The sequence below is a fragment of the Xenopus laevis genome, chromosome 7L (assembly GCF_017654675.1).
Source record: "Xenopus laevis strain J_2021 chromosome 7L, Xenopus_laevis_v10.1, whole genome shotgun sequence".
NCBI classification, from domain to species: domain Eukaryota; kingdom Metazoa; phylum Chordata; class Amphibia; order Anura; family Pipidae; genus Xenopus; species Xenopus laevis.
Genome location: NC_054383.1, coordinates 108957658 through 108981716, shown reverse-complemented (window position 1 = coordinate 108981716; position 24059 = coordinate 108957658). Strand labels below are relative to the sequence as shown.

The 24059-nt window shown below is 41.5% G+C and overlaps 1 protein-coding gene across 1 annotated transcript; it reads right to left on the bottom strand.

Moving 5' to 3' along the window:
- Positions 1 to 11649: 11649 nt before the first annotated feature.
- Positions 11650 to 20387, bottom strand: ccdc106.L (coiled-coil domain containing 106 L homeolog). The gene is made up of 6 exons (XM_018226200.2): positions 19876 to 20387; positions 19047 to 19154; positions 18458 to 18565; positions 14303 to 14479; positions 13208 to 13414; positions 11650 to 12390 (listed from the first exon to the last, which is right to left on the bottom strand). The coding sequence occupies exons 2-6, from the start codon at positions 19072 to 19074 to the stop codon at positions 12074 to 12076; spliced, it is 837 nt and encodes a 278-aa protein (XP_018081689.1). The 5' UTR covers positions 19075 to 19154; positions 19876 to 20387; the 3' UTR covers positions 11650 to 12073.
- Positions 20388 to 24059: the final 3672 nt, after the last annotated feature.

The following is a 24059-nucleotide window of genomic DNA, read 5'->3' as shown; positions in this document are numbered from 1 at the left end:
GACCGCCCCTCAGTACTGGTTCTGGCATGAGAGCTATTCCTGGCCCACTACTACCATCACTCTCCCCAGTCTGAGTGGCATTATCCACTAGGACCCTACTCTGAGTCCTAACCACCTGTCCCTCATGCTTCTGCACTGACTCCTGAGCTTGGCGTAGCTGCTGACCCTCACTCAAGACCTCAGGCAGTTTGGGTACAGGATCAGGGATTACACGCTGGAAATCCCTCACTGCCGGTATACTACCGGGCTGCACCAGGGAGACTCCTAGGGGAAACCTCTCCTCCCCCTCTCCCTTCTTATCCCTACTTTGGGACAACACTGGTTCAGGCACTGGTTGACTCTGGCTCCTGCCTCCCAGTCCTCCCTCCCAGTTACTTTGCTGCATTGTACTTTTTACAATTACCTGTTGAGGTGGGTGGCCACACTCCAGCGCGGCTGGACCTAGTGAGACCTGGTCATAGGGCACAAAAGCAGTTACCATGTAACCCAAATCATTCCCCAACAAGACATTTACAGGAATTTCATTAGTTACACCCACTTCCCTTAGACCTCTCCCCGCACCCCAATCCAAGAAAACTTTTGCCACAGGCACCTTTGGGTGGCTCCCACCCACTCCCTTTATAGACAAAGTCTTTCCAGGAATAATGTCCCCAGTGTTTAACATCTCTGGACGCACCAGAGAAAAATTAGATCCCGAGTCTCTTAGTCCCTGAGTCACTTTGTCCCCCACAATCACAGACTGCATATGATGATGTAGATTCTCAGGCTTACCAGACACAAGCATCACAACAGGCTGTCCAGGTGAAGTTGGTTCCTTCTTTTGTGGACAGTCAGTCCTCACATGGCCCATCTGGTTGCAGGAAAAACATCGGCGGGTATCCTTCTGCCCCACAGCTGCAACAGACCCCCCAAAAGATGAATTCTCACCAGACTGTAGACTGCTGTGTGCGGTTCCTCCTGTTGATCGCTCCTTGTAGCTTGGTACAGATGTTCTGCGGTGGTCAGACATCCTATTTGCAGCATAGGTGTCTGCTATCTCTGCTGCCTGATCTGCTGTTTTGGGCTCGCGGTCCATAATGAATTGCTTCACGTCCATAGGACATGTCTGCAAAAATTGATCCTTTATCATCAGATCTTCCAGGCACTGAAATGATGTAACAGAGAGTCCTCTCAACCAGGATCTAAAAGCGGTTCTCAGACTACTCACAACATCAGAGTAGCTGTCTGTAGGTCCGCGCTGCACAGTTCTAAATCTTTTGCGGTATACTTCTGGTGTAAGATGGTACTTTTTGATGAGGGCATTTTTTATAGCATCATAGTCCCCATCAAACTCTGGTGGTAATTCCACAAAGGCATCCAGGGCTTTGCCTTTCAACCCTGGGGTGAGATATTTTGCCCATTGCTCACGGGGTAAGTGATACTGTCTACAAGCTCTTTCAAAGCACCGCAAAAAGGTATCCAGGTCACCATCTTTATCCATAACTGGAAATTTATCCACAGAGTTTATTAAAGGGCGTACTTCCTGAGTCTCACCGGACCGTGAGTGTGATCCCTGCTTCTGGAGCTTGACTAACTCCAGTTGATGCTGTCTTTCAGCTGTAGCAGCATCTCTCTCTGCTTGCCTTTCAGCTGCTGCTGCTGCTGCATCTCTTTCTGCCTGTCTTTCTGCTGCTGCTGCTGCTGCAGCTGCTGCATCTCTCTCTGCCTGTTGATATTGCAGGATAAGTTGAAGACGCAGCTGGGGGTCATCTGAACCCAACAATTGCAAAGCTGCTTGCAGGGATGAATTCCTGTCATCCTGCCCACTGCAACTAGAACTGTCCTCTCGCTGAGAGGATCCAGGAACAGAGTTCATCACTGGGACATCCTGAGTTGCATAGTCTCCTGACTCAGGTGTGTAGTTCTGCTGCTCCTTTTCCACCAAGGCACAAATCAACATTTCCTTCGATTTGTCCGCTACATCAATTCCTCTTTGCTCACAGAGATTTTTGAGGGTCTCCTTGGTCTGCCTCTTGTAAAATGCTGCCATCTTGCAACACTTTGCCAAAATAAAAGATAGAAAAGAAAAACAAGAAGGGAAGGGAAACTGTTTGCAAGTATGTCTTAATAAAAATAGTATGCACTGAGTTTGTCTTTGAAGACTGTAAACTCCTCGCAAGGATTTACAGTTCTTTAGTGCAAGGTTTAATGACTTAACCCAAGCACTAATGCTCTAAATAAAAAATATGCCACCGCTGCCTACCAATCTGTCACGAACACGGTACTTCCAACCGCACGTGACTTTAGGTGTGGCTATCAGGGGTCACTCACTCAGTCTCTCACCCACCTTGCACACAGGTTAGACTAACACAAAAGCACCCCAAACACCAACCAACACCCACAAAACTCGTTCGCTGCCACCATCTATCATTCACAGGCGATAGAAACCTAGTGTGACTATTCCCCTGTTCTCGCTAACAGGTAATAACTCACAATACACCAATGCATTAACACTCTCTCACTATAGTCAGTTAGTTCCTACTGACTCAACAAGTACTTCAGTATGCAGAGGGTTAAGGCTCAACTCTTTCAGGCTAGGTTCGTTTAGAGCATCAAAGACAATCTTATTAAATTCTCTTTAATATTATAAAAGGTATAACAGTGCAATATACAAAAAGATGTTACAAAAAGAGACATACATTCAATAATACGATTACAAACAGTTGTAAAATAAAAGGGAAAACATGGAAAACCTATACTTAACTCCAAAGATATAGAATTCCTGGTCCTGGAGGCAAGGGGAAACAAACGGGATAACTTCCAATCGCAATTGGTCCTCCAAAGTAAATCCAAAGTTTAGTCAGAAGAGCTGACTATTTATTAGTGATTTCAGGGCATCAGGTAACTGCACACTCCCCCCTCCCTCAGGAATGTAAGGGGGCGTGGCCTAGCAGGACACAGATTGAGTTTTTATGACCTCCTGTGAGTAGGAACTGGACCAAGAATATAATGACCATAACTCCTTATTGGAACATAGGAGAGAGATGATATTATATTCATTGGTTATTAATTCTCTCAGGGATTCCATAGATACTAAACATCAATACTGTGTGAGCTGCCCCTGCCCAGATATTCACATCTAATATACAGAGTACCAAACCTAGTCATGTTTGGACTCGTTGGAAAGATGAAATAGCCTTGAACCCATCATCAAGTTGTTATACTGTTGTTACAACAGGTATGGGTTCTGTAAGGATAAATATATTTGAGTATACCTTATGTGTAACCTTTATTTCACCTTTGAGGGTCTTGCTGGGAACTTTAAGTTCTCACTCCTTGGGCTTCCCCCCTCCCCATGGAATGGCTCTTATCAGCCAGGGCATGGAGGAGGGAATTACAGCTCTGACCCCTCTGACCATAGTGAAAAGAGGCCTGTTATGTGTCTGATTTAGATGTTGGCAGAAATATTTCTCATGATACCTTGGCCTGTTTTATTAACTATTACAGGCCTGTATCATGACACCATCCATTACTTTAAATGACTTAACCAGTTATTTAGTCAGACAGATTGAGCAAGCAAATTAGTTAGTGAGGCCCTATTGCCACCAGTTAGGATTGCTGCATGTATAAGTTGCCCATTTATTTTAGATAAACATTTATTCAGTTTAACAAATACTGTGTGTGTTATTACTGTATTCCTAGTGAGGCTACCTGTAGGGGCATTCCTGGTCCCACTAGGTGGAGGCACTGCGCTAGTAAGTACCAGGTACCCAGTCTCTCCCTATACCACTGAGGAGTGGCTCAGGTTTGTCCCGTGCCATCAGCAGGGGTGATTCTGGCCTTTCTGCTGCCTGAGGCGAAAGCATGGCAATGCGCCCCCCATGCCACGCCCCCACGTCACTCCCCCACACACCATGCCTTTCTTATACAGGATAGGTAAATTACCCTTAATGTGTTACCATGCTGTCCCTAAAGTTAATAAAGTATTTGGATGCTTTGTAGATAGATACTTCGTACTATCTTTTTTTTAATTATAGACATTAAAAAACCTTTAAATAATTATTCTTCTATAATACACAAAAGCCATGAATATCTTGTAAATTATATCCTTATAAACGGTGAGTTCTGATGTCATCAGTTATAAACGGTGAGTTCTGATGTCATTTCTGTCACATGACTCACTGAAACTTGTGTATTATAATAAATAAAGTACCCCCAGTTGAAAAATATAAGGATATTAGAAGTTACCTCGGAGTTCCATGACCTGTATAAAAACACTCGGCCTTTGGCCTCGTGTTTTTTTATGGTCATGAAACTCCTCGGTAACTTATAATATCCTTATATTTTACAAGAGGGGGTACTTTATTCACTATATTAGGCAGTTATCACACAAGAAATGTACAGGAAATAAAACTCCCATAGTCATTAAAAATAGAGAACACTTACCAGTAAAGATTCAAATAAAATTAATAATTTGTAAGCTCAACAATCTGACTGAACAAACTGAAGCTAAATAACTCAAAAACAAATAAATAATAAAACATGAAAAACAATTGCAAATTGTCTCAGAATATCACTCTCTACATCATACTAAATGTTAAGTCAGTGATGCCTAATTTGCATACGGCGCCAAGTTCAAGTACAATTGACATATATGCAGCATAAACTACATTACACTTCACAAGCCTGGGAAACATTCATTAAATAAAATAGTTTTTTAATAGAGTTGTTATATTGCCCTACACATGAGCCCAGTGTATAGTTTAGGTGCCATATGTTAGGAAATGTAGGGGGGAAGGAGAGTACCCCCAAAAAATGTAAAAGACGCCAGCGTTTTTTGGGACTTAGAAAAAATGTCAACTATATTTTAAGATCCTCCTATCTACTCTATTGCACTTTGCCTGGTCTGAGTTAAGTCTGGTGCAAGAGGTAACGTTCAGTAAAATCCGCAAGTTAGTGAATTAACGTAGTTACGTCCCTCCTCCGGGTGCAGAATATCACTAGAGTATGTCTACTTCGCTAGCGAATTTACGCCAGCACCCGTTGGCAAAGTGCCAAAATGACGTCACACTGGTGAATTTTCCCTTTGGTAAATTCCCCCCTTAATTTCCAAAAAAACTTTGAATTTCATCTTTATGCATTAACCAGGGAACATGCAACTTTTTTTTTTTTATTTTTTTTTTTTTAACTTAAGCCACTAGTATTTATTAATTAATTATCAACAATTTTATTTTGGTAACTTGTATATACAGTAACGCATTGAGGGCACCTGGGCAAGTGACTTATTATAAATACTGGCTTTTTGATGACACACACAGTGGAATGGTAGTGGAGAATTCAAATAACAGACAGACAGGCTATTATATTATTTATTCCAAATATTCGTTCTGTAAGTACAGTACAGTACCTGGTTCTTGTAAATAAACTCTGCCTCACACAGTGCCTGCTGCCCTAGACAGATGCAGCAGCCAGCCACCACGGCACCACCAGGTCCAGCCACTGCAAACTCCAGTCTCCAAAAGCCTACACACACAGAGTCGCAGACCCAGCCCTGAGCCCTAGAGTCACCGGCGTCACGTAAGCAGGGAGCTGCGGAGCGCACACGTCATGTTGACGCACTGACTGGCACCGCACTCCGCTCATCACAGCCAGGACAAGTCAGGGGCGGTAGCCCGGCAGCAAGCAGGAGGGAACTGACTGAAGGTGTAGGCGCAGGCGCATTATGCGCAGCGCTTATTTACATTTGCAAACCAAGTTTTTTTTTCTTACCGCAGCTGTCCAAATGCCGCCCCTTGAATAGACCCACATTTTGCCGCCTGAGGCGAGTTTCTCAGGCGGCCTCATTATAGAAGCGCCCCTGGCCATCAGGTAAGCGCCACACGTGGAGTGTAACACCGACAAAGGGGTTTCAAATGGGTTACACAAATACATACTTACAAGTACAATGCCATCTTGTGGTCAAATATATAACATACAAAATATGTTAAGCGCCACTGCAACAGATAAAGTTTATTTATTATTAACATGTATTTGTATAGCGCCAACATATTGCGTAGCACTGTGAAGTAAATGTGATTATACAACTAAATCACATGAATTATATACATAGAACATATGGAGTTACATAGATCACAATCAATACCGGTACAAAAAGGTGAGGAAGGCCCTATGCATAGGCATACAGTCTAAAGGGAAGGGAGTAACACACAAGGTGTGGGAGTGGGCAAGATCGAATTAAGTGGGTGAGAAATGTGGTACTGTATGTGGTGTTGCATTTGGTAGTTAAGCAGAGTGAGGGTAGGCTTCTTGAAAGAAGTGCGTTTTAAGAGATTTCTTGAAAGCAGAAAGGTTGGGAGAAAGTCGGACAGACCGTGGAGAGAGTTCCAGAGGAGGGGTGCAGCCCTTGCAAAGTCTTGAATGCGAGCATATGACGAGGTAATGAGAGAAGAGTTGAGTAGCAGGTCAGTACAGGAGTGTAGTAAGCGGTTGGGTGAGTCGATAGAGATGAGTTCAGAGATGTAGGGTGGGGCAGAGTTATGAAGTGCTTTGAAAGTCAGTGTCATTAATTTGAATTTGATTCTGAAAGGTAACGAAAGCCAGTGCAGGGATTGACAGAATGGCGAGGCAGAGGAGGAGCGGTTGTTGAGGTGTATGAGCCTCGTAGCAGTGTTCATTATGGACTGGAGAGGTGACAGTCTCTGGAGGGGAAGGCCAATTAAAAGAGAGTTACAGTAGTCTAGACGTGATATGATGAGAGAGTGAATAAGAATTTTGGCAGCATCTTGGGTGATAAATGATCGTATTTTGGATATGTTCCTAAGGTGGAAGTGACATGATTTAATAAGTGACTGGATATGAGGAGTGAATGACAGGGCAGAATCTAGGATAACCCCAAGGCACCGGGCCTGGGGAGAGGGGGTGATAGTGGAATTGTTAACTATGATGGATACTTCTGGGATGTTACTGGTGTTAGTTGGAGGAAAGAGAACCATTTCAGTTTTAGAGAGGTTTAATTTAAGGTAGCGTTGCTGTCAGGGAGCCGGGATGCTCCCACCAGGGAGGTTGGCAGGATCAAGGAGGAAGCCCACAAGGGAGTCAAGGTCGCGGTGTCCAACAAGGGGTAAACCAGAAGAATAACCAAAGTCCAGGCAAGGGTTCAAGGGCAGGCAGAATATCAGCAAAGTCCAAAAGTCCAGGCAAGAGGTCAGCAACAAACAGGAACAAGATAAGTCTTCAAAATAGCAGACAGGAAACCCAGGAAACACACAGGAACAAATCCTATACTTGGGCGCCATTCTGGCGTCTTGGTATGGCTTTTATATTTGAATTTGGCGCCATAGTGACGTCATCTGCATCCTTGCGCCGACGTCGACACGCTGACGTCATCGCGCCGGCGCCGCTACCCACGTGGCGGCCATGGGCGCCACCATTTTGGGAGCGACGCCGGCAGGGGAGGACGCGCCGCCCGGAGCTCCTGGACCTGCTCCGGGCGGCGATCGTGACAGTTGCGACATCTTAACTTAACTTTCTGAAGTTTCTGAAAAAGATCTATTTGCAGTCTTATTTGTGTCATAAATATTCTTGGAAAACAAGCCTTGATGTCTAGTAAGGTGAAGCCAGCCATATGGCAAACACTTGCTGAGCCTCTAGAATTTTAGTTTTGAATTTTTTTGGCAAGTCTACTCGGATCTGACTATTGGTCTGGGAGGCAAATTACCAGATCTGACCAATTTCATCAGACACCTAGACAAAACTGGGCAAAGCTCTTCTTCGTTGCAAGCAAAACCACCCGATTCTCGGAGGGGGGGTTACATTTGACTGACAGGAACATAGAATCTATGTTGCTTGCAAATGTTCAGTGTATCAAACAATGTATATTTAGGGCAGTGATCCCTAACCAGTGGCTTGTGAGGAACTTGCTCTCCAACCCCTTGCTTGTTTCTTCCAATGGACTCAAAGCAGCTTTTTCTTGAATTCCTGGCTTGGGGGCAAGTTCTGGTTGCATAAAAAACTGATTTATGGCCAGAGTGTCCAGTGGGCTACCAGTTCACATAGGGACTAGCAAATAGCCAATCACAGCCCTTATTTGACATCCGCAAGAACAAATTATTTATATAATTATATTCCCTTAAATCTTGTGTTGACTGCAAGTGATAACAAACAAAGTAAGCTTTGTCTTTTAGTAGACTGAACCTGGCCTACAGTGAAACATAGCTGATTGATTGTATTATCAGAGGCGTATTTACCATATAGATCAGGGGTAGGCAACCCACGGCTCTGGAGCCTCATGCGGCTCTTCATCCTGCTTGCTGCGGCTCTGTCTTGCGGCTTTGCCTGTCATGTTGTCCAGGTCCAGACTGAGAATTAAAATAGGCCCTGGCATTTCAGGTACATAGAGGCCCACACTGACTTTCTATGGCACCTTATAGCAGCCCCTCTGGCATTTGCCAGAACCCACAGATTGCCAGTCTGGGGCTGATGTCGTCTTGGTGCCCCTGCACCTGCTGGCGGCTTCTTGAGTGTGAGACCGGAAAGCTGCCAGCAGGTGTGAGGGCTGTACAGACATCCCTGGAGTGACAAGCAAGACCGAGCCGTAGCAAGATGATTCATCATGGTCCTTACAGCGGTCACACACTCAAGACAAGAGAGGGAAGATCGGCATGGAACAGAAGTCACATTAAACAGATGAGAACACTAGCATTTAATAGGGCTATTCAGTGTTTAATTTATTTCAAAGTAGGCTTACACATACACACTGCACTTCTGTTTGTTGTATTCTGTTGTTGTAACAGTTAAAATTAAAAAAAGGTTACAACTTTTAAAAGTTTATAAACTGTGTTATGTTTTGCGGCTCCAGACTATTTTTCTTTAGTGGACGAGGGGGGCAAAATGGCTCTATTAATAGTAAAGGTTGCTGACCCCTGATATAGATACTTGAGGGCCTGTGCCTAGGGCAGCAGCTTTAAGGAGGAGGCCCTCAGATGGCTATATGGAAAAAAAAAAAAAAGCACTTCCTCTGCCGGATACCTTACTATCAAACTGAGCAGAGGTAGTGTGTAGGGGGTCCCAATAGTAATGCACAGTGGATGTGACATCACACGCATGTGTATTGCACCATGACGCCACATCTGCCGACACCATGCAGATAAACATTCGCAGGTCCAGTGCATAGGGCAGCACAGGACCTGTATAAGCTATTGTGCAGTATTATACATATATGGATAGAGAGCAGTAATTCAGGTGATTATAAAGTTTAATGGAAACTGATTGTATCCAAACTATAAAAATAAAAAACCTAGAATTATAACATGGTATTGAGAACATTAGTTTTGTTTAGTCCCATACTGTAAGCTCCTATCTAACTTTCTAATGTCTAGATTTTTTGTCTTATACAGCATGTCCCTGATCTCTGTCCTGTTTATCAACACTGTCTTCCCAGAACATTGATCTGAGTGACCTAAATTCTGACTTCTCAAAAATAATCCTTACCATCTCAACTAAGATTTCAGTTAAATTGACACTTACAAGCATTGTTCGGTGCTTGCAGCTTGTTTGGGGCTTGGGAAGTTGATTTATTGGTGTGAAAGGACAGTGAGTGGGAAACTGCAATGTGAGGAGTAACATGAAAAGAGAATAAAAGGAGAAAGGATATTTAGGAGGAACTTTGCTTTTGGCCAAAAAAATTGAGAAATATAAAGAAAAGATGGTGTGAAAACCTGTGAAGGTTATGGGAAAATATAAAGGCAGCCCAGAAACAAGAGCATGGTGAGGGTTGCTATCCAATATGTAAGCTGTTAAGATGGTTTCAGAGTTGATTTAATTGGGAGGCACAGGAAGAGAGAAACATTTAGTAGGAAAATGGGAAAAAGATAAAATGAAGGGGAGTGTCAGGGTGATGACAAAAAGTAACAGTTTTGACCCTCAGCTCTGGGCGAGATATGGCATAAAATATATATCAGATATCACAGAGGAGGGTAAACTCATTGGTTTTCAGGCCCTAAAAGAAACTTATACTTTGCCAAATAATATGCTTTTCAGATATTTGCAATTGAGACACGCGTTTGTGACTCAGTTTCAGGGGGACACGGTAGACACCACGCTAAATAGCTTACAGGTAGGGGTACATAAACAGGTGTTAGGCAAGCCTCTATCATATTTTTATTCACAATTACAGACTGTTAAGGGTACCCCTCTCAATAGATTGTGGACCAAGTGGCAGCAGGACATCCCAGAACTCACGCAGGAACACTGGGAAGAATCACTGTGTTCCATCTTCGAAGGAGTAATCAGTAGTAAAGACAGAATGACACAAATTAACTACCTACATAGAGTTTACTTTACCCCACAAAGGCTGCATAAAATGAATCCGGCCATTAGCTCTGAGTGCCCCAGATGTCGACACTCCCCGGCTGACTTTTTTCATATGGTGTGGGATTGCCCTGTCATTAAATCATTTTGGAGGGCGGTCGTGCAGCTTATTATGGCTAAAACCGACCTTTTCGTACCGTTAGAACCCAGAGTACTTTTATTAAGTCAGATGGACGACGTGTCCCCGAGGAGGGCGCATCGCACCTTACTATCTGTACTCTGTATGTATGCAAAAAAATCGATTGCAATTAAATGGAAGTCTGAAGATGGCCCCACTGTTAACGACTGGGAACAATTGGTGGAACACTCCCTACCATTGTACAAACTTACATACATGAAAAGGGGTTGCCCTGAGAAATTTAATAAGATATGGGGCTTGTGGCTTGAGGAGGACCCTGACCTAGATCCCCCTTGACTCTCTGACTGCTCACGCTGAGTTCATGCTAGCCTTTCTATTTACATATTATGCTAGTGGGATGTGCGAGTGTAAGGGGATTATCGATTGGTTCACTACTACTTTGAGGGGTTTTTCACTTACAATGCATAGGGGACGATAATGTGTGGGAAACGGGGGATGGGTAAAGGTCACTGTCTTTATACTGTGTTAAATTGAGAACCTATGGCAACCCTGTGTATTGATGTGGATGCACCGTGGTTTACCAGATGTATCGGGATAGAACTGTATTGTAATGTTTGTTACTCAATATGACAAGGAAAACATAGGGAACATAATAATAGTGATGCAAAGTGATGACTACGACAAGAATCTGAAGAACGACAAAGACACCATGTTATTGTTATCTGTTTAAGTTTTATTGTTAAAACTGAACTACTTACATGTAATGTATATTAACAGGAACAAACCTTGTATCTACTACAGTCGTGATAACTGAATGTATGTTTGTTTCAATAAACGAATTGTTAAAAAAAAAAAAAAGTAACAGTTTTTGGAGAACATACCCTTGTTGTTCACTTGTTCCATATTTAAAGAGGGGGGAAGGGTTTAACCAGTATAAACAACAATAATGTGGATATTTGTCAAATAATGCATTCCATTGATTAATAAATTAAACTTTAATGTCAAAACATTTTTTTAAATGTAAACTCTAATAATATTTGATCAGTGTGAAACGCAGGAAAGTATATAGAGAAAAAGATGTTACAATAAATCACAGGACAAGCAAAATAGTGAATGATGATCTTAAATCTTTGCCGTAATATTTGCACAATTTTGTATATAACATAATTCATTTAATAATCAGAGAGGCTCCATAACAATAGTATGTATTTACACGTGCTTTGTAGTGTATCAGTTATTTGTTACTTTCCACAGTCTTTCCATATAGTTGATCTGATGCATGGCTATTAGCTTTGTAAGGAGATCATAATGGAAAAGTGAAGAAACTCCACATGACAAGATGTGTACTATGTAAGAAGGGAAGGTTGGACAGCCTACTTAAATAAAGAAAATGCAGCATTTACATATTTCGTCCACACTGATGGAGATTTTGCTTAAGTGCGTTTCATTGTAAGATTGAAATTTACATTTAGAAGAGCAAAGTGGCTAAATGAAAGCCACACTCATGCCAACATTCCTAACTCACAGTAGTAGTAAATAGCTTTGCAAGTACAAAAGATCTCCTCTATTTGTTAAAACTCCTAATAAAAGCTATAGGAGAGAAGTAATTGAGTCTTTCGTTTGTAATGTGGTGTCAAAGCTGGGAAATCATCGCTTAAAACGATAGGTGATGGGCAAAAGTAGCTTGTTTTTCTTGAGTGCTTGGACCTTCTCAAGGGTCTCCTCATCAAAGGCCAAGAAGCAACGTCTAGAATATTCCAGCAGCCTCTCTTTGGATGGGTCAAATTCTCCAACCTCAGCTATTTTCTCAGGCGCAACAATCAAGAGCTCGGCTATAGGAGTAGTGAGGGCTACAGTGTTGCGATCTACGCGATGGTGCTCAAAGGCCCTGCTCATGCTCTTTAACTTTTGAAAAGTGGAAAGGATTTTCTTGTATCGGCAAAGGACACCATCAGCATCTTTCACTGTGGCAAGATAGGAGAAGGTTAAACACAGTAAGTGGGCTAAATCATTTAATTTTGAATACACAATTATGGCGATGAAAACTTTGCCCATTCAAAAGGGATATATTTTTTGCCTTAGTAAATAATTTAATCTGTATTTCCTTCATATGGCCTTTGACCAAATTTTACAATATCACAGTGAATTGGCTATTATAAAAGCCTATCACTAAATTCACCATACATGAACATTCAATACTGGGAAATCAACATTTATGGAAGGAATCTGTCCAGTGCTCCCAGAGACAATTAGATCCATTCCTGTCAATGTGCACACAGACAGACAAGGCTGCCATCGGTAATCATAGGGTTTTCCATACTACTTAGCAGATAGGCTCCCTTCAATTGGGGCCCCTAATTAAAAGTTCATTGGGCACCCTAGGGGCTGCTTTGACCAACTGCCAGCCATTAAACTCTGGGGGTTAGTATTGCTAACTGTACAGTGTTGGGGTCACGGATTACATTTTTTAAAAAAAACAATAATTAAAATTCTGCATGTCCTGGCATTTTAAGTACACAAATGCCCCAACAGCCCCACACAGCCCCAATATGGCATTGGCCAATTTACAGATTTACAGCCAGTCTGGGCTTGACAAAGACACGTGTGAATGCAGAACAGCATCTGTAAAGCTCTACTTAATATGTTAAAGTTATAGTTAGGAAAATGATAAATTCTAATGCCTAGAATCGTGCATTTTTGGCTAAAGTAGTTAATGTAACAAGGACTCACAAACACCTGGGGGTATAAGCATTAATACGTTTAAATGATAATCCAACTCACCTCTTTGTCTCTCCCTGATCTTTGGCTTGCAGAACACCTTCTTATAGCAATTTCCTTTTTGCTTTTGCCTCTTAGTGTCGGCCAAAGTATCACCTTCTTCAGAATAGGCACTTACAGACACCATACTTTCATTGTCAGTCAGATCCTCATTACAACACTCTTTTCCTTCCGAACGCCAGTTGGTTTGTTTTACTCTAGAATGGTCTTCTGTAAAAAAAAAATATGAAAGACTGGATTAAATAAACATTTTTGCCTTCAAACAGCTCAACTAAAAATAACTTTCATGTTCTGTTGCATGAAGGGTTCCCACCTCTGTCTCTCATATTACCCAACAACCTCAGTTGGCGGTAATCAAAATGTGCCAACAATATCCAAAATGAGCCTGTTGGGAACCACAACAACAGCTTGAGGGAGCAATTTTGAATAAATTTCTGGCTCAAAAGCACAGTGGCCAGTATAATGAGAATGTACAGTATATGCTAATGATGTAAGCAGTGTAACTAGTGCATGGAAGAAAAGGAACATGAAGAAAGATGTGGTTGTCTATATGATTTATAGTACAGGTATGGGATGTGTTGTCCAGAATGCTTGGGACCTAGTGCTTTCCGGATAATGGATCTTTCCATAATTTGGATCTTCATACATTAAACCTACTGGAAAATCATTAAATAAACCCAATAGGTTGATTTTACCTCCAATAAAGATTAATTATATCTTAGTTTGGATCAAGTACAAGGTACTGTTCTATTATTTCAGAGAAAAACTATTTTTTTTAAAAAACTTGGATAAAATGGAGTCTATGGGAGATGACGTTTCCGTAATTTGGAGCTTTCTGGATAACGGGTTTCCGGATAACAGGTCCAATACCTGTATTAAAAAACATAGTGTATTCATAAATCAAGAGAACATTCCTAAAGCGATCTTACACAGAAGATAAGAAGCTACTAAAAACAAAAGGAATTACCGATACCTTGACTGACCGGAACCTTTGGATTGCAACCTGTATGGGGCAGTGTTTCATTGTGGATAGGTCTGAGAAAACAGCAATAAATGTAAAAATGAGCACAGTTTTGTAGTAATGGGGCAGCTTATTACCAGAATCTGATTTGGTAGAGGAAATAAATTTGTCCAGCTGACATCGGAGAAAGTCCCTCTCTTCCTCTAGGTCTTCAATTCTCTTCTGCAGCCATGAATTCCTCTCCAGAGCCATGTGAAGCTGAGCGTTCATGCTGTTCATTAGTATGATGGAGGGGGTATGCGACTCGGATATCTCTGTAATCAGTACAATAACCATGCCAATGTTATTTGGTGGTGCTGCAGTGCTGGCTGCATAAAACATGCAAGCTTAAAGGGATACTGTCAAGGGAAAAAAAAAATTTTCAATGTGACTTGTGCTCATATGTGACTTGTGCTCTGATAAACTTCAATCACTCTTTACTGCTGTACTGCAAGTTAGAGTAATATCACCCCCCTCCCTTTTTCCCCCAGCAGCCTAACAAAAGAACAATGGTAAGGTAACCAGATAGCAGCTCCCTAACACAAGATAACAGCTGCCTGGTAGATCTAAGAACAGCATTCAATAGTAAAAACCCATGTCCCACTGAGACACATTCAGTTACATTGAGAAGGAAAAACAGCAGCCTGCCAGAAAGCATTTCTCTCCTAAAGTGCAGGCACAAGTCACATCATCATCATTTATTTATATAGCGCTGTCAAGATACGCAGCTTTACACATGACTGGGGGCAGCTGGGAAATTGACAAAATGTCTAGCCCCATGTCAGATTTCAAAATTTAATATAAAAAAATCTGTTTGCTCTTTTGAGAAATGGATTTCAGTTCAGAATTCTGGTGGAGATTTTTTTTGAAAAAAAACATGGATCCCTTTAAGTGCAGAAATCCTTCCTGTTACCACCAGTGCAAGGTTACCACCATTTGAAAACAGACTCATAAATCCCCCATGCTCATGTCTCATTGGGATAAAAAGCATCCAGACCTGGACTAGCAATCCTGATATCATAGCTAATTTCATTCAACTGAACAAGAAAGTTTGTTTTCTTTAAAAAAGTTTGTTTTAATTATAATATTAACTACACATTGTTATTTAGGTTTCACTTTTGTTTCAAATCAAAATGTAGGGGGAAGCACTAGTAATCAATATTTACTAGGTTGATAGAAAGTATAATTTTAGTGAAAAATATTCATTCTTTAAAGCTCATTTAACATAATAATTTACTGTACATTTTGTCAGCATTTTCTCATACCTACCCTAAAAACGAAAATCAGCACACTTAGATCAACCCCATCCACGACTAATTATTCTCAGACATGTCTCTAATCCACCTACAACCTTCCCATAAGCCTTGCACCATTGGGAGGTTGGTGATTTGCTATTGTGCCACTTACATCAGGACAATTAGGTATTTCTTTTTCTAATTATTTATAAACTTAAAATGGCCCACCATTGAGCAAAAGCGGAACTATCATCAAAATGATAAATTCAATTGCTAGGAGGAATGAGAATGTAATTTTAACTACTCACTGGGACCTTGGGTTTTCTGGATAAGGGATCTTTCCATAATTTCAATTATCACACCTTAGGTCTGCTAAAAATAATTTAAACATTCAATAAAACCAATATGAATGTGTTTCTACCAATAGAAAGTGATGCAGCATAGACAAGGAAACCATTTTTAAAAATCTGAATTATAAAACTCTTTAGAAGATGGCTATTATATAATTCAGAGCTATTTGGATAACGGATAATTGTTTAATTTTGTCACAAAAAGGGTGTGGACTTAACCCCATATAGTATCCTAAATAAATATTTGAAACGCTGTAATTCAAGCAGCCCAGGCTTTGCTGATGCTTCGATGTACATGTTTATAAACCACAAGCATACACAGCATCAGCAAAGCCTGGGCATTTGAGGTCAGATTTTTTAAGATAACATTAAATAAACTTGTCTCTGCTTTCTTCTAGCATAAGTATAGCTCAAGGTTATATATTCGATTTTAAAAGCCAGTGCCAACAAGAGTCATGCTGGGATGTAGCTCCCTGAAACAAATTAAGGCCCAAGTATTTAAATGTTCAGTAGAAAATATTCTTGTTAGACGTGGAAAGGATAATATACTGGGGTGCTAATATGTTAGACCCCCACAATATCAGAATGGCAACAATAGAGCCAAAATGCTGATGGTCTGCTTAGGCCAGGGGTCCCCAACCTTTTTTACCCATGAGCCACATTCAAATGTAAAAAGAGTTGTGGAGCAACACAAGCATGAAAATGTCTCCTGGGGTGCCAAATAAGGTCTATGATTGGCTATTTGGTAGCCCCTATGTGGACTGGCAGCCTACAAGAGGGCTCAACTTGGCACTATACTTAGTTTTTATGTAATTAAAACTTGCTTTCAAGTCAGGAATTAAAAATAAGCCCCTGCTTTGAGGACCCTGAGAGCAACATCCAAGGGATCGGAGAGCAACATGTTGCTCACGAGCTACTGGTTGGGGATCACTGGCTTAGGCTATAAAGAAAAAGAACAAGTGATATCCATTAATCTACAATAAGTCATAAACATGTGCCCACAGTTTTACAACATGGAATTTCTATACAGATATGGGATCCAATATCTTCAAATGTGTTATCCAATATCTTCAAATTACAGGAAGGCCATCTCCCATACACTCCATTTTAATCAAATAATTCATTTTTTAAAAATTATTACACAAGTTATTTCAGAAAGACCTCAGAAAACCACAGGTCCTGAGCATTCTGGATCCCATACCTATACCTATATAGCATTTCAGAAGGCAGCTGGAGCAAACGTAGAGACACTAATTAATGTTGCCTTAATATCAAGTTGTCTCTTATGCTGAAAAATGAAAAGGCCAGAAGATGACTTGACAAGTTCTTTAAGCAAATAAATGCACAAAAGTGTCTGATAGAACTCGCCATTGGGCAGATGGGTTCCAACCTATAGCAAGCTAGAGACATTCCAGGAGATATAGAAAATGACCTGGACAACAGCACCATCACTTTTCATACTTATGGAAAATAGTGCAACAAGCAAAGCTAGGGTCTACCATTAATTTGAAACGACCCAATTCAACAAATATTATCAGGCAAAGCCTTTGTTCATTCAGAATGTTGAACACAAATCTTGTGGTCTGTGAGTCTGTAGTGAAGATAGAACTTATGAAAAACAGCCTGTGGTTAACTTCTACTTGAACAATATCTTAAAATTACTAAAACTGTGCATGACTAGCCCCTTCAGCAAATCAGAAGTTGTTTATAGCCTCAATCAAATTCGACAGAGAAGGCTTGTGATGAGCCTGACACAGGCCATACCATAAAAACAAATTCAAAAGCCTTGGGTTATTCAGAGAATGAGAGCCCCGGGGTTAAAAAGCTAATTCCTCAGCTCCATATGAAGAGTTTTGGTTTAATAAAAATAGATGTCTTAAATAGTGATTATATTATAGTTATGTTCATACTAAATAATGAATTAATTAAATTAGCTGGGCCCATGTTTTCATTTGCCATGCAATTTCTCATTTTTGAAGTATTGTAGTTGGGAGATAAGGTTACTGGCTGCAATGTAATAGGGTGATTTTTATTTAGTATCACAATAATCTTCTGATTATACCACCAACCTCATGCATACCAATAAAATGTTCTCTTTTGGTCTATCCTGGTGATACATGGACCTCAGTCTATATCAGAAGAGCACATGCTGCTGCCTTTTCCACAAAGATGCTGTGAGTCTGTGACACTTATGTAAAGGGTAATGTAGAACATTGACCTGCAGTTTTTGCTGGCAGTCCTTGGTGGAGCCACCACGTTTTTAGTACAAGCCACCAGACCAATTAAAATAGCGCAGATAAAACTGCAGATCCAGGCTCCAGTGTTCTAAAAGATTGCTATGCTGCTTCTTGCTATGAGCTTGGCTTTGATAGGAATGAACTCGGCTTTGATTAGATCCCTCTATTGACTTGATGTGCATCTCACTTGTTTGAAAGACAACAACAGCAAGTACCTAAAATACAGACAGAACAAAAGTGCCCAAAGCTGCAGGTACTGCCACACTGGGGTGGGGTAGGTTGGGGGCTATCTAAAAATAGAATAAAGGGGATCGCCCTAATTAATACTGATGCAGTTGCTATCATTTGCCATTTTGGATATTACATAATCTCTGTAATACATACACTTTGTACATCACACAGAAAGTAGGACACTGCTAGATTGCGCTTACCTTCTGAGTTATTCTGCTGGGAGCTGAGACTGTATAAGGATCCACATTCTCTGCGCAGACTCTCTTCAAAAGGGACTGAGATATCATAAGAGTCATCTCCCTTTTGGACTGTAATGAAAGTCAGAAATCTATAAAAGACACCTGAAACCCTATTTCTCATACAAGTGGTGATGTTCCATATGGGTATGGTGTATACATTGGGGTAAATTTATCAAAGAGTGAAGTTCCGCCACTAGAGTGAAATTCCGCTGCTCTCAATTCATTTCTATGGTATTTTGAAAGGCGTATTTATCAATGGGTGAAAGTGAAAGTTCACCCTTTGATAAATACACCGATAAAAATACCATAGAAATGAATGGAGAGTGGCGGAATTTCACTCTAGTGGCGGAACTTCACTATTAACTTCACTCTTTGATAAATATAATCCTATATTTCCTTATTCTATCTGATTCACTTTTCTGAGGGCTAATTGGTGAATGCTTGCTAGGTTTGGTGCAGGACTGTCTATTAATGGTAAATTATCCCCAGTGACTGCGATTCTTTTCTTAGATTGGGATGCTTGATCTTTGCATTTTCTGGTGCTACTTACTTCGTCTCTGGTGATTTTTAGCAGCCATTGGTTCAATTCTTGGTATCAGTGTAGTTCAGAGAGACCAGCAGTGAGTCACCTGCAGTTTTCCTTGGATCAGATAAAAAACTACAAGGAATAAAAAGCACAGAATAAGCAGTTTCAGATCCCATGATGATTCTGTAGCAGCAACTCAGATGCAGGGACTTCAACATTGTGCAATTTAATGCTGAATCAGATGTGAGGTAGAAATGCTTGGAATCACAATTACTGCAATAGGGTTAAATCATACAATTTCACTTAAATGGCAATATATATGGCAGTATGGTGTGAACCACAAGTAGGGCTTATATTAGAAATGTGTCCTTTCTATTATTTGAAGTGATCAATCCTCATACCCAAAACTAACAGGAAGATGATCTGTTTCACACACAAATATTGAAATGCAGTATCAGTCAGAATTCCCATCAGGATCTCTAGACCTGCTGTCTCTAATGTTACACCACAGGCTGAAGTTTTGAGGGCAAGGAGTATCTTCAAGTCTGCCCCTAATACAACCCCTAAAAGATAGCTGTCACTGCCACCAATAACTACATTTTATAAAGTTAGCAGGAGTTTAAAAGAACAAATAAATGCCGATGGACAATTATTTTTTACATGCCACTTCTTCATATGAGGTTAAGATCAGGGTCTGCATATTATTATGACAAATTGCCCACGTTGAGGTGCTTTACCTCTGAAATTGCATTCATTTCTGAAACAGACTATGAGGCAGTAATAATGGCATTACTATAAGTCTGACAGTATTTCTCTATCGGCATCTCTCATCTGATGCCACACAGGAACTCACCCGAGGAGCCAGCGATGTTGTAGAGGAATCCAGCATATAAATAGTTTTCCATATAGCATCAGAGCGGAAGCCTAGGAAGTGGGGAATTAAGCACAGCGATCAGATGAGATAATGCAATTAAAATGGCTTCTTTCCCTTCCCCCCACATTTCGTTCTGTGTCTCCTTCAGTAATTCAGCACCGGAGGGTAAGTTATGTTCAGTGTAACTCCTCCATGTGGGCTCAGAGAACCAGCAGCTGACAGTCAGCTCTAGGGCTGGCAGCTCTATGCAGGGTGCATTGTCCTCTAAGGAAGCTGCAGAATTAGTCTAGGTACCACTGCTGCTCAGCTTCAGCTGGGAAATGATGGAAAGGGCAACAGCAGCAATCTCACCCAGCAGAACCTGGGAATTCTTATTGTACATTCACAGAACCTCTCTGGAGATACTCATGTAAAACTGCTGTTTTTATCCCCCTCACACACTGTGATTCTGCAGTGAGCTAGGCTGAAAGGGAGACCTTTCCTAAATAGTGCTAAGCTTAAACGGAACCCAATTAGGTAGTGGACCCCCCCTTTCCTCTGGACAAAATAATCCACCAACCTCAACAACAATAATAGAACAAAACGTTGGATGGGAACAGTGGTGGGGCAGAGAGGTAATACCGAGGTTGAACTGCAGGCAGGCATGGTTTCAAAACAAGAAACATGCTAGGAACATGCTTGCAATATTTTGCCAACTTTCCATGCCTGGCCAGACGCACACTGCTGCTAATCAACCAACCCCTAAACCCAAACCTGGCTCTGTAATGCCAGTGAAATGCCTTTCATTGAAATGGCTGCTATTTCCAAGGGTCCTTCAACATGGACCCTTGTCCACTCATGGGCTAAGCAACTCCCTGTGTATATTTTGAAACATTCAGTAACCTTCTTCATTACTTATTGGTTAAAAAAAATATCTGTCAGTTAAGCCACGTTAGACTATTGGATGATTTCTCCATAGTTGATGCAAGAGACTCACAGGCAGGGCCGCCATCAGAGGGGGACAGGGGGGAGAGTTGTAGGGGCCCCCGAGGGTAAGGGGGGCATGGCCGACTTCGGGAAGGCAGGGCAGGAGCACAGGGGGAGTTATCTTCTGTCCATTACTTTCCCTTATTGGTCACAGAGTTTAAGTCCCGGTTTAACTGCTCAGGGATTGGATAGCTGAGATTTGAACTTCCCCTCCAGCTCATCCAATCACCATGCAGCTTTACCGGGACTTGAAATTCTGTGACCAATAAGGGAAGAAAATGCTGTCACTGGAAGAAGATGCAGCCACCTGTGCTCCCCTCCTCCCTTCTGTAGTTGGTAGCTCACTGACAGCAGGGGGGCTCTGCTAATTAAGTAAGTGCAACATGGCAGGGCCCCCCTAAAGGTAACCCTTTGTGGTCCCTGTTGTGTGGTGGGGCCCTGGGCACCAATTTTTTTTAAACTTCTGGGGGGAGGGCAAGTTTTTTTACATGGACATTTAAGGGGGGCCCTGACCACCAATTTTCTTATAATGTGGGGGGGGGGGGGCCCCTGGCCACCAAATTTTTTTCCCATGTGGGTCATAGCCACAAATATTTTTTAATGGGGGGCCTGACCACAAATGTTTTTTTATTTTTTATTAACATGTGGGAACCCTAGCCACCAATGGTTTTTTTTTTACTGTGTGGTGGGGGGTGGACCTGTGGGGTGGGGAGGGTGGACCTGTAGGTGGGGCCTGTGGTGGGCGCAGCCCAGGAAATTTTGTTGTATGGGGCCCTAGGATTTTTGATGGCGGCCCTGCTCACAGGTATATAAAAAAAAACCTTCAACATATTTTTAACAATATACAAAATAGGGGGGTTGTGGGTGTGTTAAAATGTGAGTTAAAATGTGTTTAAATACAATGGAAGTGTTACTTATTGGCCAATTAATCAATGCCCATTCCCTGGTCCCGTCTCATAAGTAATTCAATATATATATATGCAAGTGCATGTGTTTACAAAAACAGGGGGTTTTAGTTACAAAGTTATTATCATAAAGTTGATAAGCCACCATACCACATGAAAGTAAACCCTGTATGGCAATTGCATATATATATACTGAATTACTTACGAGACATTGATTGGTTGCTGTAACTGCCCAGGTGCCTCGTATTTATAAATGTCTTAGGGTAGGACTACATGGACGTTTTTGGCGCGATCCAACGAGCTGCGACCAAACGCCTAAGTGAATACATTGTCGGATAAAGTCGCAGCGTTGATCCGACGCGACACGACTATCGGATGCAAACGTCCATGTAGTCCAACCCTTAGGCCTTGCGTTCTTAAATGCTGTATTGTAAACGAGTGTATATATGAAATACTGATTTCCCACCTAGGAACATGCTGGCCACTTTTTGACAAAGTAATCAAAATGGAAATTCTAATGGGTACAATATCCTGCAAGTGTAATTGAAGCTTTTGGTATAGGCAAGGAGGCAGCCAGAGTAAGTAGTATTAATGCAAGGACCCATGGGGTTAATTTCTCCTATTGGCTAGGGAAGTCTGCGGTACCTGCTTCCTGACTATAGTTTATTTAATGTGAGGCAGCACATGGCTCTTCCTCTTTGCACTCCCCTTGTTAGCAGGGGTGGAAGCTACTGGGAAGCCTGGGGCAGAAGGCCTCAGTAAAGAAGTGTGCCCTAAGGGAACCAACCCCTTACTGAAGTCAGGAAGCAGGGACCCATGAATGAGCTATTAGATTAGAGTGACAGTGTAGCTCCTGTCACAGTTGACCTTAGAGGTGTAAGAGGAAAGCTTGGCAAGTGCAGCACTTGGCTCCAATCAGGCTTTATGAACTGAAGGTAGTTCTCCCAGGCAATTCCTTCTTTAAATTAAGGGACACTCAGCTGGAAAGGGACTCTGGCTAGATTTTCTTCCTGGGAGTTTCTTAAATCTTTAAAGGGATCCTGTCATCAGAAAACATGTTTTTTTTTCAAAACACATCAGTTAATAGCGCTACTCCAGCAGACTTCTGCACTGAAATCCATTTCTCAAAAGAGCAAACAGATTTTTTTATATTCAATTTTGAAATCTGACATGGGGCTAGATATTTTGTCAGTTTCCCAGCTGCCCCTGTATATGTGACTTGTGCCTGCACTTTAGGAGAATAATGCTTTCTGGCAGGCTGCTGTTTTTCCTTCTCAATGTAACTGAATGTGTCTCAGTGGGACATGGGTTTTTACTATTGAGTGCTGTTCTTAGATCTACCAGGCAGCTGTTATCTTGTGTTAGGGAGCTGTTATCTGTTTACCTTACCATTGTTCTTTTGTTAAGATGCTGGGGAGGGGGGTGATATCACTCCAACTTGCAGTACAGCCGTAAAGAGTGATTGAAGTTTATCAGAGCACAAGTCACATGACCAATTTTCTTATAATGTGGGGGGGGCCCCTGGCCAACAAATTTTTTTCCCATGTGGGTCATAGCCACAAATATTTTTTAATGGGGGGCCTGACCACAAATGTTTTTTTATTTTTTATTAACATGTGGGAACCCTAGCCACCAATGGTTTTTTTTTTACTGTGTGGTGGGGGGTGGACCTGTAGGTGGGGCCTGTGGTGGGCGCAGCCCAGGAAATTTTGTTGTATGGGGCCCTAGGATTTTTGATGGCGGCCCTGCTCACAGGTATATAAAAAAAAACCTTCAACATATTTTTAGCAATATACAAAATAGGGGGGTTGTGGGTGTGTTAAAATGTGAGTTAAAATGTGTTTAAATGCAATGGAAGTGTTACTTATTGGCCAATTAATCAATGCCCATTCCCTGGTCCCGTCTCATAAGTAATTCAATATATATATATGCAAGTGCATGTGTTTACAAAAACAGGGGGTTTTAGTTACAAAGTTATTATCATAAAGTTGATAAGCCACCATACCACATGAAAGTAAACCCTGTATGGCACTTGCATATATATATACTGAATTACTTACGAGACATTGATTGGTTGCTGTAACTGCCCAGGTGCCTCGTATTTATAAATGTCTTAGGGTAGGACTACATGGACGTTTTTGGCGCGATCCAACGAGCTGCGACCAAACGCCTGTGACGGAAATAAGGTAAGTGAATGCATTGTCGGATAAAGTCGCAGCGTTGATCCGACGCGACACGATTATCGGATGCAAACGTCCATGTAGTCCAACCCTTAGGCCTTGCGTTCTTAAA

Bases quoted from the DNA above. Each gene is read 5' to 3' on its own strand.
- ccdc106.L (XM_018226200.2), bottom strand. From the start codon at position 19,074: ATGGCTGCTAAAAATCACCAGAGACGAA. The intron at 14,480-18,457 runs GTAAGCGCAATC...TACTGATTACAG, and splicing joins CCAGCAGAATAACTCAGAAG to AGATATCCGAGTCGCATACC. The intron at 12,391-13,207 runs GTGAGTTGGATT...ATCTTGCCACAG, and splicing joins GATCAGGGAGAGACAAAGAG to TGAAAGATGCTGATGGTGTC.